General features: G+C 38.3%; 2 protein-coding genes across 3 annotated transcripts in view; both read right to left on the bottom strand.

The window, feature by feature from the left end:
• The window catches only part of itga10 (integrin, alpha 10), a 28,323-nt gene extending 26,481 nt beyond the window's left edge, over positions 1–1,842 (bottom strand). For both annotated transcript variants that reach the window (XM_060870407.1, XM_060870406.1), the window contains exons 1-2: positions 1,449–1,842; positions 1,019–1,194 (exon numbers count right to left, since the gene is read on the bottom strand). In XM_060870407.1, coding sequence (XP_060726390.1) covers positions 1,019–1,070 — 52 coding nt within the window. In that variant the 5' untranslated portion in view covers positions 1,071–1,194; positions 1,449–1,842. The remainder of the gene's footprint in view (positions 1–1,018; positions 1,195–1,448) is intronic.
• A 10,917-nt stretch (positions 1,843–12,759) lies between these two features.
• Positions 12,760–17,953, bottom strand: crabp2a (cellular retinoic acid binding protein 2, a). The gene is made up of 5 exons (XM_060870410.1): positions 17,888–17,953; positions 17,660–17,774; positions 14,924–15,102; positions 13,988–14,104; positions 12,760–13,847 (listed from the first exon to the last, which is right to left on the bottom strand). The coding sequence occupies exons 2-5, from the start codon at positions 17,739–17,741 to the stop codon at positions 13,797–13,799; spliced, it is 429 nt and encodes a 142-aa protein (XP_060726393.1). The 5' UTR covers positions 17,742–17,774; positions 17,888–17,953; the 3' UTR covers positions 12,760–13,796.
• Between the last annotated feature and the right edge of the window lie 415 nt (positions 17,954–18,368).

Here is an 18,368-nt window from a genome sequence, read left to right on the forward strand (position 1 = left end):
GTCTGGAAATACACTGAGCTCAGGGACTCAGAGAAACTCAGTAAGATGCATTAAAGGAGAAAGATTGGAACAGTGTTGAATCTTCCCAGAAGTTGTTGGCCTACCAAAATTCCTCCAAGGGCTATCAACAACTCATACAGAAAGACTTAAAAATCCAGATGAACAATCTAAGAACTGCAGATCTCACTTGCCTCAGACAGTTTTAAAGTTCATGATTACCCCATTAGAAAAAGGCTGGGCAAAAATGTTAGCAGTGTGAGGAGTTACAAGGTACAAACCAATGCTAAACAAGGTCCATGAACAACTCGTCTCGAGTTGGAAAGAAAAAAAAACAAGGGAATAAATTGATGACCTTCAAGTCTTCTGTAATAATGTTTTGTGGACTGATAAGTTAAAAGTGGAGCAATTTTGAATACATGGGTGGCATAAAGCTAACACAGCATTCCACAATAAAAAACATCATACTTCATACATAATGTGATGTGGGGATGTTTTTTTAATGTGATAAAGATTTCACCTTTGTGGTTTAGATCCAAATGCTGAATAGTGATTCAATGGGGGACGTTCATTCATCTTCTACCGCTTATCCGAACTACCTCGGGTCACGGGGAGCCTGTGCCTATCTCAGGCGTCATCAGGCATCAAGGCAGGATACACCCTGTATGGAGTGCCAACCCATCACAGGGCACACACACTCATTCACTCACGCAATCACACACTAGGGACAATTTTCCAGAGATGCCAATCAACGTACCATGCATGTCTTTGGACCCGGAGTAACCGGAGGAAACCCCCGAGGCACGGGGAGAACATGCAAAGGCGGGAATCGAACCCCCAATCCTGGAGGTGTGAGGCGAACGTGCTAACCACTAAGCCATCAATGGGGGACATTTTGTTTGCAAATTACTGATTCATTCAAAGAGTCGTTAGATCAATCTAGTCCTAGTACTCAATAAGCGGTATTACTAAAACCAAAACACACACACACACAGACCAAAATAAGACAAATGAAACTGACCTTTTAGTAGAACTGTGATTTTTAGTAACAGAAGGCACTCTCGAATCTCCATTTTGAAAAGAAGTGAACGTTGTTGTTGTTGTTTATTTGTTTTCGCCTCTCGATGAACTGCCAGTCGTTACACTACGCCTTGCGCGTGTCCATGTCAGCGCGCGCGCTCTACTGTATCACAGCGCCTACAGCAGAAAAACACTGTTTAAAAACAAAACAAACCTGAAAAACTCACAGCATCCGCAACCAATTGAACATACATCGCTAATGTAGATCACGAATGGAAAGTGGAAATAGAAAAAGTTAATAAGAATGTTCCTATAAAGAATGGTCCTATACCGAAGACGTTTTACGCATGGATTACATCAGGCAAAGTAAAACTAGTTAAGCTTAGACTACTAAATGTGTCTCATATCTAAAGTAATAAGTGACTCCTTACCTTGTCTGTGACACACATGAAGCTGAAAGTACCTGAAGAACTCATCCAAAATGCAGTTTTGCGCATAACGGGATCCAAACTCTTATTACGCACCTGTTGTGGTGAACACAACCTTTATGTAGGTCCCAGTAACACGGCACGTACACACACACACTCACACACACACACACACACACACACACACACACTGTTTCCCCTTTCCACTGGTGTTTAGTCCATGTCCAGTATCTGCAGGTTCTGTCAGTAACCAGTGCACACAGCCTACGCTAACTGACCTACTGGTGATGTTATAAAACAGTTATGATGTGAATCGTAATTGGTAATATTACTGATTCTACGTTAGTCTTAAGGTTCCATATGAAATTACTTTGGTTCCCTCTCTAGCTGCGTGGTTTTTCTCCAGCGCGCAACAGGGCAAACTGAAAGAGCGCTTTATGCTGCAAAACCTTCCCTCTGTCAACAAATGAGCTCCACGTTTCAAACCCCAAGCCAACCAACCACAGTCATCTCTCTCTCTCTCTCTCTCTCTCTCTCTCTCTCTCTCTCCCTGTGCGCCCTATATCTTTCCATCTTGTTACAGAAGGTGTTCTTTTTTAGGTTTGGTATTCAGAGTCCCTTCACGTTTTTCAATTTTATGTTGCAGCCTGATACTACTATTGTTCAAATTCATTTTGTTTTATCATTAATCTACACTCAGTACCCAGTAATGACAAAGTGAAAAGAGAATTCTAGATATGTGTAAATTTATTAAGAAGAAACAACTGAAATATCACATCTACATAAGTACTCATCCTTTGCCACAATACTTGAAATTTAGCTCAGATGCCTCCCATTTCTCTTGATTCTTGATGAGATGTTTTTACACCTTGATTGGTGTTCCCCTGTGGTACAGTACAGTAAATGAATTGGACATGATTTGGAAAGGCACACACCTCTCAATTGAAGAGAGCCTCACAGCTGACAATGCATATCAGAGGAAAAACCGAGCCCCAGCTAATACTTATTTTCCCTGTTGTTTTGTGTGTATATGTATGTATGTATGTATATATATATATATATATATAAACACGTACAAGTTTTAACCTAGTGAATCAGTGTTAATATAATATAGATAGAGGCTTCAAGGCACTTGCCTTGCCATGAGGTCAATGAGGAACTGGCTGCAGAGCTCAGAGACAGGGTTGTTACAAGGCACAGATTTGGGGAAGGCTACAAAAAGAATTTCTGATACACTGAAGAATCCCAAGAGCACAGTTGCCTCCATAATTCTCAAATGGAAGAAATTAGGCACAACTGAGCAATCTGAGGCAGAAGGGCAGTCACTCTAACTGAGCTCCAGAGATCCTGTGTGGAGATGACACAATTTCCAGAGAGACAACCATCAGTGCAACCCTTCATCTATCTGGGCTTTGAAGAGTGGCTAGACAGAAGCCTCTTCCCAGTGCACAACACATGAAAGCCTGCTTGTAGTTTGCAAAAAAAAAATCTGTAGGACTGTTAGGAACAATAATCTATGTTCTGATTAAACCAAGATTGAACTGTTTGGCCTCATTCTACACATTATGTCTGGAGGAAACCAGGCACTGCTCATCACCTACCCAATACCATCACAACAGTAAAGCATGTGAACAGTGACAGCACCCTATGGTATGGGAGTGTTTTTCAGCAGCACAGACCAGGAAACTGGACAGGGTTAAGATATCAATAAAAAAATAAAAACCTGTTCCACAGTACTCAGGACCTCAGACAGTGTTGAAGGTTCTTAAAACATGACAACAACCCTAAGCACACAGCAAAGACTATACAGAAGAGGCTTAGGGACAACTCTATGAATCGTATTGTGCATCTCTAGCGCAACGATATTCCCCATCTAACCTAACTGAGCTTGAGAGGATTTGCGAAGAAGAATGGCAGAAAATCCTCCGGTCCATGTGTGCAAAGCTTGTTGTGACATACCCAAAAAGATTTGAGACTGTAATTGCTGCCAAAGGTGCTTCAATTTGTAAAGGGTCTGAATACTTATGTTCATGTGATATTTCAGTTTTTTCTTTTTAATACTTTTACAGGCATTTCTAGAATTCTGTTTTCATTTTGTCATTATAGGGTACCGTGCGTAGATTAATGAGACAAAAAGAAGAATTTGAACGGTACCGGTATCAGGCAGAATCAACACATACTGTACATCTTAACTTTGCATTATAATTTATGTTGAACTAAGTTGAGTTAAAATGTTGTGAGCAGGACACTTTTAAATATTTTTGTTTTAATAACTAATTTGTATTTGTAATAATAATGAAAAAACTGCCAGTGTGTGAGGTTATCAACCTTTGTCCTGGAGTGCTTCCTATCCTACACATTTTAGTGTTTTCCCTGCACATGAATATATATATATATATATATATATATATATATATATTCGTGTAGATTAGTATTTATTATATTAGTAATTATACTGACATACATGTCCTTTAGTGACACATGTTTTCGGATTGCGTAGGAAACCCTTCCACAATCCCACTAAAGGATGTGTCCTAGTTTGCACGGGTTAGTATTGGAAACACAAGATCAACAATTACAGTTGCTCTTACCTTGAACGCAGGTATCCTTCGAAGTCCCTCGGTCTTCTAACAAAGGTTCTGCTCCAAGTTCTTCTACCTATTCTATTGGTTGAATCTTTAGATGAAGGAGTCAGACTTAGACCTTTTTGTCTTTTCAGGATCAAGGTGAATGCACACCGATAACTGGTTCTAAAACCCTATTTACAACATTTTATTAGTATGATCTCATAATGGTCATTCTGCTTCTGTCAGCATCCTGTCAGGTCTCTCATGATCTCATGCTTCTGCAAAACATCCTGAGAAGTCTCCTAAGCTGCACGGCTGACTGTGTGTTCTTATTTGGCTGACACAAAGCTGCTGACACAAAAACTTTTCTTTTTTAAGCTTTCACTGTTACTCTCTATCTTAATATCTAAACATACTAATGAAAATTATATAATTTCTTAATCACACAATGGTTACTTAAATTCATATATAAAGGTAAATGAAACTTATCATTCTATAAAATGGAAAAGAAAATTCAAGTCTAGGTACAGTGTCTGTTCCTCTTTGGGTTGACTCAGGTACCTTCTAGGTCTTTTTCTTTACAGTTTTAATCAGATATATTCAATTTCTTTATGTCATATAACAATTTCCCCATTTCTTTTAGTTTATTTTCCACAGCTTCCTTTTTTTTTCCCCTTGCTCTCTGTCTTTGTTGTCTTTTGTTTCGTTTCTCTCTTTTTGCTGCATTAATTTCACTCTGTGTCTTTATAGTATTTGATGAGATTGATGAGATTGTGATATATATATATATAGAATAAATTGCCTAGAGCATCACACTGCCACTACCAGATTGTAGGTGCCTTAGGTGGTGGAAAGGGGTCAGCATGGGCACTCTTTATGGAGTAAAAATGAACACTTACCGGTTAGTTATTCAACACTATATGCCGGAAGCTGTGATGCACTGTGTGTCCTTACACCTTAGTAGCTTATCTGTTGAATCACACCATGTGCATCAGTGAGTTTGGGCACCTATGACTCTGTACTTCCTTGGACAATTTCTGGTAGGTACGAACCACTGCACACAGGGACCACTGCACAAGACCCAGTTATGTTGCCGTCACAATTTGGCTCTTGTGAAAGTCACACAGATGCTTATGCTTTTCCATTTTTTCTAATTTCAACACATCAACATAGAGAACTGACTGTACGCCTGCTGTACATCCCTTTTAATGAAATTTTAGTGGAATTAATGTTATGGCTTATCAGTATTATTCATAATTGCAAAATTAGGATGGACTTAGTACTGACATAGATCTTAATATATATATGTAGCTATATTTACATCATTCACATTAGGCTAGCTAATATACAAAAACTCTGTATATGATATTAAAGCGTTATTGTATAACACTAGCATGAACAAAGCTAAATATTACTGTAATATGTAATATGTACTTTAAATGAAATCTTTTGTCTATGACTAACTGAGGTTAAAAGGTGTAAATTTGTCAGAAATGCTAAAGCTTATGTACTGAACCCCAAAGAAAAAGAATTTCATAAAAGCGTACTGTGTTGCCCTCTGTTGGTCTGATGGCGAAATATCCTGTGGAGCTGTGACAGCTCGACACCATTATGCCATACTACACTACTGAAAGGTGAAAGTTTCTTAAGAAATTTTTGGCTGTCCTTATTAGGAAGCTGATGACTCTTAAAAAGCCCGACAACAAAATGTTTCAATATCAAAAATGGTTTCAAATTTGCAACCTACAGTCTTAAAAATAAAGCTTGTTAAATAGTTTCTTGACAGGGCCTAGGGTTCTATTTTGAACCGGTAACATCCATGGAAACTTTCCATTACACAAAAGGTTATTTATGGTACTAAAAAAAGGTGAATATTTTAATAACCAAAACAGTTCTTCTATTACTTTGGTGCAAAACTGCTTTTTGATTTTTTTCCCTGGCACCAGCCAGTGTAAGACCCCTTATGCTAAGAGAGTCAGTGTTCCTCATTGTTCCTCAGTGTATTTGTAAACTCCCAGAGAAAATCCTAGGAGATAATCAGTTTCTGAAATAATGAAACCAGCCTATCTGGCACCAACAATCATGCCCCAGTGAATGGTGAGTGAATATTATAATAGCAATTTGCCATTTTGAAATATATACTTGGTTATTTTACTGTAATGTTTTTAATTTGGTTTTATTTCATTAATTCTTTAAACCGTAGAAAATTTTAAGCTGCATTTGAAATATAAGAAATGTGCAATATTAATAAAGTTACCAGGGGCAAGGCTACAGTGAAAAAAAAAGGTAATAGTTTGTGAGTACTTTATGCATGGTCGATTTCTTCACCTGGAAGCATTTTTCCTCACAAAAGTGTGTTTTGGCCTTGACATTATAAATATCTATTAGATAAACAACATACAGCTGGTTGTGACAATAAATAGAAACATAAATACCTTTAACACCTTCCTATAACTATAGTTTATCTTGAAGTATTATCATTAATAACACTCTTTTTCAGGTGTTATCTATTGTAGGTTAGTAATGTCTCACAATATTCAACCCTGTTACATGAACACATTTGTCACTATGAAATATTTGGACTATTCCACAGTTCACATGTTCAGTAGGAAGTGGCATCCTTGGAATTTCCTGGACATGATAGATAGAAGAACATTGTGACCTCATTATGTTTCAAGGATGTGAACTTTTACAAAAATTATAAGTAACTCATTAGAATGTCATCATACATGGATGCTAGTTAAGCAAATTTTGGCTGTTGGTTAATTGCATGCCAAAATCCTAAACCAACTTAAAAAGAAAGGTTGGCTGTGATGTGTTTTTGAATGGCTATTGAATGTCTTTTGGGGTGGGGGGTTGTTTTGTGAAGCGTGTGCAGTGTGTTGAACCATTCTTGAGGCATGTTGCCAAAGGTGCTAACTTTCACATTGTAAACTCACGCAAACAAACTTTCATATTTGTAACTTCTGTCAACGGTACAAATTACCTTCAGGACTGTTCAGTCATGTTTTTCTGTTGTTTTGTTTTAGAGAGCATGTCACGTAGGCAACAAGCTTGGGGTGTGAGAAAATTAACAGTTAAATTAGCAGATCCTTTTCTCTGTCATGCCTTGCTTTCTACTAACTCCACCAACACATTCATTTCTATATGCAATATGGTAAGCGTCCTTTTTTTCCCCCTGAAACTCTGTCTCAATGAATGAAGGTCTTAACCTACAGGATGCATGGTGGGAGGTTTTGTAACTTCAGGTATTGTATGTTCAAGGGAAACCTTATTCCTCAAAATAAAAATAGCAGAGTATGTGAGCTTCAGACTCGGGCAGCTGGTCTTTTGTATGCATTGCTAAAGATGGTTTAAAAATGCCCAGTATGTGGTTAATTTTTGGAGGGGTGTGTGTGTGTGTGTTTGAGTGTTTGCGCTGGGAATTGCGTGTGAACAACTACATTGTTAGTATTTTATTATGCAATCATGTGAGTCAGAGAAAATCTTGTCTATCCAGTTAACATCATCACTTTTAATTCGAATCACTGTCACTATGTTTGCACTGTAGTGGCAGCAAGAGTGAAGAGTCTTCATACTCAGCTTGCTTTTTCCATGTACACCTGTTGGCCACTTGCACCTGTATTTTTGTTCATTTAGGCTATTATCCAGTCAGCCAGTAATATGACAGTGACACAATGCTTAAAAACATGCAGACACAGGTTAAGAGTTTCAGCTCATGTCAAACATCAAACATCAGTATGAGGAAAAGAAAATAGTGCCAGATTGGCTAGCTTGAGTAATTTAGAAACTGATCTTTTGAGATTTTCCCTGCATAACAGTCACAGAATAATGTGAAAAATAAAATATATCTGGTGGAAATGCCTTGACAAGAAGGGACACCACCAGAGGGCATCCTCTTGGTAGACTAGTTTTGGGACTCTTTCTTCATGGTCAGTTTGTCAGCACTTTATTTGCAACACGTTGGCAACCACATACACCATTATTCTTGCAATGACTAGAGAACAATAAACCAAGAACAAAGTAAAGTAAAAAATTCAAACAAACAAACAAAAGTAACAAACAAAACAGGTCATCATACACAATGTTAAAGCTTGGTAACATTGTGATTGAAAACAGGTGAAGGTGATCAGACTGAAGGGGACTGAAGTGTACACTGAAGTGCATGTGTTTTGTGGGTGTTGGAGTACAGTGTGGCCATGTTTGTAGGGTGGGTCTTTTATATTAGTGGACGTGACACATGTGAGTTCTGAGCTTTTAAATTCTGTCTTGATCATTGTGTATGACCATGGTCTGTTTCTCTGATGACTTTGCTTGGATTACTTGTTTGGATTAGCTGTCAATGTACATATGTCATGTTTTGACTGTGACCGAACGCTATTTATTCTTTTGGATCTCTCTACTGATTTTGTCTGCCTTGGGATATACTAGCTGTTCATTGACCCGTGCCTGTTTCTGAATCTGGTTTACCGATTGTTGATGTCTGAAATAAATGCACAAAGAGAATAATCAACATTCCTGGTTGATTGCATGAATGTACATGTGTATGGGTTTTCATAATACACTGACCAGTGATTGTATGTATGTACAGTGTAATATATAAATATATAACTGTAATCAAAATGAAACAATTTGTCTTCAATCGTATTGGATTTGAACTGAATCAGTGACTTTTTTTTTTTACATAGTTTCTCCATTTCAGAACAATTCCTTAACTGGATGCTTGGTAGTTTCTTCACAAGCTGTATGTCTCTACATCTACACTTGAGTTGCTTTGGACTAAAGTGAATTCATCCCTTGATTAAAATTCATTACATCTACTGAAAAATCTATGAGAAAAAATTCTATTTTAATTATTTATCCTGGTGATCATATTAGGTGTTTTTCAGGAGATCAGTCATTAAAGTCATCAGTCAATAAAGTTCATATATTGTTACAAATGCAGTGATGAAACTAATTTTAGGTGCTGTCCTGAAAGTTTTTCATATCCTGAAAGTTATTCATATAAGTTTTTCATTTTTTGTCATATCCCAAATATTGACTGAAATTCATGGAATATTTGGGATATGTCATTGTGTGAGTACAGTAAGTCGGTTGCTATAGTTAGCGTTGTGCAACTGATTCATCAGGTTTCTGGAAAGCGTTTGATCAGTGGTTTAGTAACTGCTTCTACAATTACTGGAATTAATCTTATGTTAATTACACAGTATGTACAGTAACTGGTTATGTGACTTTCTAGTGAGAAAACTGGAAAGTTGTTGAAAGCATCTAGGAAAATTGCGAAAGATTTTCTGAGTCTATACTAACATGTCTGTAAGCTGGAAAATAAAGCTGTGTTCCATTAAAAATAAAACCAAAAAGGAAACCTTTGAGGAAACTATTAAAGAAATAGGGCTGGTGGCATATTTTCTGCTTTAAGCCACTAATCTTTGACTCATTTCTCTTTTTTTCTCTGTTTTAGGTTTCCCTGCAGCTTCAAATAATCTGATACTTCCAAGTCTTGCTTCTGTTTCCAAATAATAGGTACGTTTTACACCTTGATCTGAGCATTGTTACAGTTCTGTTCTGTTCTCACTGTAATCACTGTGTAAAAGGTTTGTCTTAGAGACACATCACTCAGAGTGTGTGTGTGTGTGTGTGTGTGTGTGTATGTGTGGGTGTTGGGATTACAGTGATATCTGATCTTAATGTCGTCTGAGTCACTGAGTTCATTTCTATCTATGTCTATGTTTGCTGAGTTCATCCTTTACCCCCTTGTATCCTTATTTTTATAGTTTTTTATTTTGTATTTTTATATTGTATATTTGAAATCAAAATATGGACTATTATTATTTGCAGATGATATTTTTAACAAACTGGTGCAAGAACAATGCATGTGAAAAATAAGACTTGAACAGACTGTTAGCTAAGAGGTTTTTGAGCATCTTCTGTATGACTCCATCCTCCACACCTCTGTGTGGAACAGACATGCACTAGAACTTCCTTTAACCTACAAAGTTTTCTTGCCATCGCATGAATTGACATTAATGTGTGATTTTTTTCAGACTCCTGGTTCAACTGAATACTGAAGTGTGTGCCACGTTATGTGTCTTAGCATGTGATTTGCAGGTGTGAATGCCAAGTAGCAGTGCATGCCAATCTTTGCTAGCCAGCCACTGTGTCTGTGTGTTTGAATTTCTCTTTGACTGGCTCTAGGCACATGGGTGGGGCCAGCGTGGGATCCTCTAGTGAGCCAAATAGACACTCTGACCCACAAGCCAGTTCTCCCAACCCATAGAGACTTGTAGATTGACATCTGTTTCTCACACTCAACTGTCAGATCTTTTACAAATGCACACAGTTCTGTCTGTTCCCTATTCTGTGCCACATCTGAATGTCTATCTTATCCAAATACACTATACAGAACAGATTTGTCATATGTTGTCCTGCATGTAAAAACAGTCACAAACTCTCAGATACACTTCATGAAACACACCTTTCTCACTCATCTTTGGAAAATTCATGCATGTAGCCTTTTGACTGTGACAACTGCAACTATTGCTTGTGTGTGTGTTTGTTTGTGTGTGTATGTGTTTGTCGGCCCCAGGAGGCAACATATCTGAGGCTCACAGTAATCAAAACAGCAGCAGTTTTCCAACTGGTGCCTGGTAGGTTTAAGATCAAAACCTAGACACATCTGAAGGACTGTATAGGGTTACTGCTCTAATTGGTACTAAGTGTATGTGTGTGTGTGTGTGTGTGTGTGTGTGTGTGTGTGTGCATGTGTGTGTGTGTTTGTAAAGTATGCATATGCTCGTATGTATTCTGCTCAAGTTTCTGCTACTGAAAGCCTATGCATGAAAGTGATGCAAACATTTGTGTAGATGTGTGTATGAGTCTGTGTCTAATGATCTGAGGAAGCAGTGTGACTGTTTGATGGTATGTGTGAAGGCTGTGATGAATTAGTATGTTTGCATTTGGTATGTGTTTGAGTATGTGTGCGTTTAGGTTAGGGGGGGTTAAAGAGACAGCTGCTTTTTTACTGCCCCAGGGGGTAATAAAGGAAGAGGGAGGGGCAGTTATTTGGTCCTTTAATTGGGGGCAGGAGGCAGAAAGAGGGCCTTTTTTTTATGAGGGTCACACTGTAACCAAGTACAGCTGCAGGCATCAGTGTCCAACCCTTCTACATTCCTCTCTCACCTACAGGTTCTGCCCGCTGAACCATGTTCTGTGGGGATTCTTACTTGTCCTATATGTATGAAAGATGTAACACTGTGTATAAACATGTGTTTTGTAGAGCATCTCTAATAAGCGTTTGCTAATGTCATTGTTGGGATTTATGCATCTACATGACCCACATGAATGTATGAGGAGAGCTTTCAGCATCACCAGGGATCTCATGCACCCCAACTGCTTACTTATGCTTATACTAAGGTACTGGACAATGATATATAATTACTTATCCCTTAACCCCTTAACCCCTAAACCCCTCAACCACACACACATACACACACATACACACACACACACACACACACACACTCACACACACACACGCACACACACACACAAACAAACAGTATTTTTTTTTGTTTTTTTCAAGATTTTTTTTTTTGTTTTTTTTCAAGATTTTAATCTTGGTCTACTGTGTTTTTGGAGCAAAATTTTATCCACTTAACTGGGATTACTTGTGTATGTATTGCTGTGTGTGTGAGAGAGTGTGTATAAACCTTGCCAGTGTAGTTACTATATAGTGCTGTGGTGGTAAAATGACAATCAAGTAATTAATAAATCAATAAATCAACAGATAAATATATATATAAAATTGATCATACTGGCTATGTATTCAGCTATCAGTCATTTTATTTACTGTTATCGTATCAATGTTTTTGAATTTCCTCAGTTATAACTCCCTGTCCTTTGGTCGACTTGCTCATTGGCCACACCTCTTTCAACATTCTGTATCATATCTGTTCTATAGCCATATTTAAGTCTTTTATGAGGCATGGCATTGGAAATTAAAACTAAAGAGTTCTGAGAATCTGAACATTGACAGGGCTCCTTTAATATTCGAAGATGCAATGAAGTTGACTGGAAGACATTTTGTCTTCTTTGCATTCCAAGAATGTGTTAGACATATGGAACTGCTGAAAAACTGGAACGACACAGAACTGAATCCTTTTGAGTGTGATGTATCAATTCCAAAAGCCTTGAAGCTGAAATGAAAATGAAGTGAGAGAGAGAGAGTGAGAGAGGGAGAGAGAGAGAGAGAGAGAGAGAGAGAGAGAGAGAGAGAGAGAGAGAGAGAGAGATATTACATGTCAGTGTAACAACTAACAGGAAAACAGGCCAGAAAGAAATCTGAGGTGGAAAACTTCTGAAACAGAGAGGAGGGGAGAAAAAAGAAGTAGACAAGATATTTTAGTCACAAAGAGTTGACCTAGGTTATTATAATAATCTGTCTAAAGCTCTTTTTTGTGCAAGGGTAACATTACCAGGCAGTGGCATGAACATGTAACCACTGGTGTACCTGTTGAACATTATGATTACACAGTCCTAAATACTAAATAATAAGCGGTTTCACACAATTACTATCAAGTTTAGTGCCTAGTATATAATGTGTGCATGAACGTATCTTCAGCATAGTATTTAACTTATTTAGCTAACAGTATATTATTCAATAACTACTATAAATTATTACTACTGTAAAACTTCAACATGAAGGTATGTGTGAATTTAAGGGGTAATAAAAAGGAAAACAACAAGAAAACATTTATTTACTTTTTATTATCCAGTCTTATATAGGCTTTATTACATTTATATAAAAGACACATAATAAAAAGTATAACCGCATAATATTTTACTGAAGTATATACAAAACCTAAACAAACAAGAAGAGATGCTGAGGAAAAAAAAAAATGCAAATACAATAATTTTTTTAATGCTAATAAGCTACAGACGCCATGCAGTACACCTACACCAACCCTTCCCATAATTCATGAGTATTCACGAAACACGCTTATTCCTGTTAGGGCTTTAAAGTATAAATGACATAAAATAGGACAGAATTTTGTGGTTGATGTAAGCTGATTTTATTATTGTAACCTCAGTGTGACAACTCGAAAAACTCGCTAGTTCACTACTTCAAAGTCAGCTGAATCCATGCCAGTTTCTCTGCTTTGAATTAAAGACTGGATTAAAAGCTGAAGTTACACCAATTTTAAAAGTGCTCTGGATCCAGGGCTCATGGTTTAATTTATGCCTCAGTGTAGGTGATCTGTTATAGCATGATATTACAAGTGTGTATTTTGTAAAAAAGTAGTCCAGTCTTGCCATTTTTGCCCAGTCTTTCACCCAGTCTTCCCTCTGAACAGCTTCCATCTTGCAGCATTTTAAACCCTTATGGAACATACCTAATCTCCCAGAATCCTCTGTGACTGTGTTGACATCTGTGTATTAAAGTGTATGAGAAAGCAGATCTGCAAACTAGAGTGGTGTAAAGATGAGTGTACTGTATTTATGGTAGTACACAATACTAAACATGGACTAAAATACATCTCCTCAACTTACATTCAAACATATAACTGAAAGAAAAGGTAACTACATGTAACATCCTACTGTATACTGACTACTAATTAGTGGAATGTGTTTCTAATATTGTTTACATGCACATACATGTCGTCAATGCACGTGTATGTTAATGTGTAACTTAATAAGCATGTAGTCTAAAGGTAATGTGCTGGTTTCTGTCAAGAAAAGTCAAACATAGGGTAACAAAAATAATGACATTTCTGCTTGTTTACTTTCATTCTCTGATGTAAACTCTTGTGCACACTACGTCATCTGCAGTCATTGTCTGTAAAATATTGAAGAGAAAACATTAGATATAGTTCTTCAAAATATACTATACTAAATATACTAGGGTCAATCATAAGTTATATTGGTTAGCCATTCTTGTTTAATTGAAATTATTAAAATTAGTAATGCAATTCTTACCAGGATCAGTTCTCCATCATTGGTCAGTTCCCTGGTCCAGGATGTCTTAGGGCCTTCTCCTTTCTGAAGGGTTTGCTCACAGCTGATCTTACTGTCAGTCTCCCATCGCGGAAAGCTCTATAGACATCGCCATAACAGGATTGTGTTATAATGATGGGTGGAGGATGCAGAACAAATAAAACAACTCAAAGCAACTCGGTGAACTCCCACAGTGAAAAGTCAAGAAGGAGGGGGTGTGTAACGAGTAATGTGGTTATCTGGAGCTTTTGGGATTGTTTAATTTGGACATGGTGAAAGGAGCACATCTGTTTGGTATGTGTGTGTGTGCAGCTGTGCCTGAATGACTTTTTAAATATGTGATGTTCTCAGAAGTGGTTGGAAATATAAAAAATGCAAAAGCTGGTCCAGACTGGAGGAAGGATAACGCATACATGACTGAGATACGAGAGAGGACAGGAGTGAGAAAGGACATTCAGATGTAAGTGGGTCAAACATGAAATCATACTAAACTTGTTTAAAAAAATGTTAATATGTATACTGTATATTAAAGTAAAACATTCCATTCTTACTTCTCTGAAGTTCTTTAAGAAAAAATATGTATTAATGGATCTCTAAAGTGCAAAACTGTCATTCAGTCTTTCAGATTAAAAGTCTGTTTTATGATTACAAAATAAAAAAAAAATTAAATGACATGTAAGTGGGATGTTTTAATAATTTGAAGAGTTTTTAGAAATCTCTTAGGTCCATGCACATTTGTCATGGGCACTGCTGTGTTTAGACCTTGTGGAACATTTGTCTGGTCCCCATGAGAAGAACTTATTTTTTTGGTTACTCAATGTAAGTTTAGGATATAGCATAACATTAATTAGCTACATAATTATGTAAATGTAAATTTCTCACAAAGATAGTAAGATATGTGTGTGATGGTGTGTATACCGTGCAAGGTCTTCCATCCACTGTGGTCTCATTAAACTCCTTTCCCACAGTGAAGTTCACATGGGTGGTTCTAACTGAGGTGGAGGTCTTGATTGACAGCGTCTCACCGTCCTGTGTAATCTCCACAGATGGTTTTGATGCTGCTGCTACAGCAATCTTCCGAAGCATCACATTCACACCTGAGATCAAACAGAGAAAGAGAGTGTTACAGAGGGGGAGAGAGAGAGAGAGAGAGAGAGAGAGAGAGAGAGAAATCTCAGAAACTAAATGGAATGGAGCGCTCATTCTCATACACCTGAGGCATTCTAGCAGAGAAAGTGTGTGCACTGTGTAAACACAGGCTTGTGAACCTCTGTGGACTTCAGAAGTCAGTACATCAGGCATGCTTTCACTGAATATTTCTTTCGGAAAAAAATAGGGAATAAATAGGAAACTATTAGGAAAGGGCTTGAGATCATTAGATTTGACAATTAGACTTGGATGTTTGTCCTACCCCTGGGGTACCATTTGATGACCTCATCAAAGGATACTTACGATACTTACCCATTCAACAACCTATCCTCTCTCTGCACCACCACATACACACAAACTCAGTGTACAATTACAGATTACTCACTGTCGCGGCAATCTAGCCAAGTTAAAATGCTACAATGATTAAAACAGTGTGTGTGTGTGTGTGTGTGTGTGTGTGTGTGTGTGTGTGTGTGTGTGTGTGTGTGTGGAGAACAGAGTAATTTGATGATCCCAGTGCATGCAGTTATCTGTTACACCTTCCTATGGAGCACAGGGAAAGGCAGTGCTATGAAAAAGATGGGCGAGGGACACATGATGAGAGATGATGAAAAGTGTGAATAAAGACTGAAGAGAAAAACTAGAAAGCAAAAGTAAGAAGCAAGATGGACAGGATAGGAAAAAGAGAGGAGACCGTATGGAAAATGCTGTGAGTTGCAACAAGAAACTAAAGTGTATGTGTTTTTGTGTGTGTGTGTGTGTGTGTGTGTGTGTGTGTGTGTGTGTGTGTGCACCCATGTCTGAGTTTGTGTGTCGAGTTGAATTTCACACTCTTTCCCTAACACACATTCCCACCTGTCACCAAGGGTATATATACACACCAAGACAGACACCCACACAGGGGAAACCAAAACTCCAATCCAATTACACACACACAGAAACACAGGCACGCGCACACACAGAGACAAATGGAGACATGCAAAATTAATGTTGTTTTTGAGATAAAAGCTGGTCCAAATAAGTCTATAGTTCCTTCCCAAACACACACACAGCTATCCAAAAACATTTGAAACTCATTCGTAGCATCTTAACAAGTGGCTGATGGTGTAATAATATTTGTCCCCCAAACATTTTCCTGTACCACACATTGGTGTCTGTTTACTGCATGATGTATCTTTGTCGCAAGTACAGCTAATGAAGTCAGCTCCATCATGTCTTTCATTTCATTTCCTTTTATGTCCTTATGCTTATCGACCACCGACACAGTGATGCCCTCTCTGGACCCCAGTAATGAACTGGGGAAGAGTGACCACACACGGTGGTGGTCAGGGTTAGTGTCAGTGTCACAGTTCAGGGGTCAGAGGAAGTATTTGAGAATAAAGCAAAGGGGTGGACAAGAAGGGCGTCAAAGGGTGGTGACAGCTTGGCTCCATCTGTGTACTGAGCTTTTATATGAAACCTAAGGAGCTTGGAGAGAGAGCGAGAGAGAGAGAGAGAGAGAGAGAGAAAGAGAGAGAGAGAGAGAGAGAGAGAGAGACAGAGAGACAGAGAGAGACGGAGAGAGAGTGCTAATAAAGTCAATCACAAAAAGGCATCCCTTAGTCCGTCTGTTGGTCCTCATACAGATTCCCTGAACCTCATTTTTTATGAGGACATAATGGTCACACTTAGTTTGTAAGTAATGTATCTATCTGTCTGTGTAGTCCTGCTCTGCCTCTGCACTGTGTATGACACACCCCACTCATGCAGAATTCACATGCACACTTTCTTTCTATCTCCATCTGTCTCATTTTCTTTCTTTTGTGCAGCAGCGTGTGGCCTCTACCACAACCCTACACCAACCCATCAACCCTTGATTGTTTAGCCTCGCTTAGCCTCGGGTAACAAGTGGTGCTTGCGGCCACTGGCCTGATGTCCTTGTGCAATTGGGATGCCAATCAAAGCAGGATATGGTGTTGTAACACACACACACACACACACACACACACACACACACACACACACACAAACCGACTCCGGTTATTCTGGTGAGAACAATAGTGCCATTTAACAGCAGTTTAATGAACTAGGGTCAAAGAACATGTGACTAGTCTGTACTGATGCCCTCTCGTTCACACACACACACACACACACACAAGTATGTCTTTGGTGCTCATACCAGACAAGAATCCATGCATAGCGACATGCACAGTTTTGAGCACAATGTTATAATGACTTTATGCACACATAAAAGCAATGCAAGGGTTTAGTCAGTGAATTGGTTCTATTGTATTAAGAAAATAAGGGGTGAGAAAGTTCAGTCTAGGCTCCTTTATCACGTATGTGAGTGAGTACATGTATGATAAAGACCCCCTACCCCAGTGGGTGGATGTGAGTGAGAGTGCATGAGAAGAAGAAGTGATTTATTTGTGTCATTGCTTTGCTGGAATTTAGCCATAGTCTTGTTTCTCACTACTTATTATAGTGCATAATAGTTATTTTTTTTATAGTGCCATGTTGGCTTACCTATTGCTTTCAGAAGCTCCTCGAAGTTTTCTGAACTCTTCATTTTCCAGGTACCAGAGAAGTCAGGGATCGTGCGGTCCATGATGCTCTATTACTGTTTTCTCCTAAATTACTCCTGTAGATATATATTACTTGTAATCGAATTGAATTTATCAGGGTTTTTTTTATCTACTATTTTGCTTCAAGCTCTATGTTCCTTCTGTTAATATGTTCAAATCCTTACTTTACCTATTTCCTTTTTATTACCCGATGGATCAAGCGCTCCGGCCAAAGCTTGTACAAAGAGGACCGCACGAGCTGCTGAAGCCTCTTATCCTCCTCTTTAACCGCAATTCTCACACCTTTCAGTCGAAAGCTCCGCCCCGATCCACTCCCAGCAATTCAAAGAGCCAATCAGAGCTGGAGATGAGGACACTTGCACAAACAGGCCACGCCCACCAAGAACGCTCTCCCTCTCTCTCTAGAAGGTGCACGAGAGCATTTTTATATAAGATATGCAAATATTATTAACGAATAAAAAGATTTAGAACATTTGAAAATATTTGCTTGTCAAATCTTCACACGCACATATTTCTGTGTTTTGGTTAAATAGGTTATATAAGGGCTGAGAGCCACTGTCTGAATGGCGTGGTTCTGTAATTACACTCTAAGGGAAGAATGACAACTTGTTCATCAGAGAAAAATCATGGCATGGTGAATGACACTAGTC

The sequence above is a fragment of the Tachysurus vachellii genome, chromosome 5 (assembly GCF_030014155.1).
Source record: "Tachysurus vachellii isolate PV-2020 chromosome 5, HZAU_Pvac_v1, whole genome shotgun sequence".
NCBI lineage: Eukaryota > Metazoa > Chordata > Actinopteri > Siluriformes > Bagridae > Tachysurus > Tachysurus vachellii.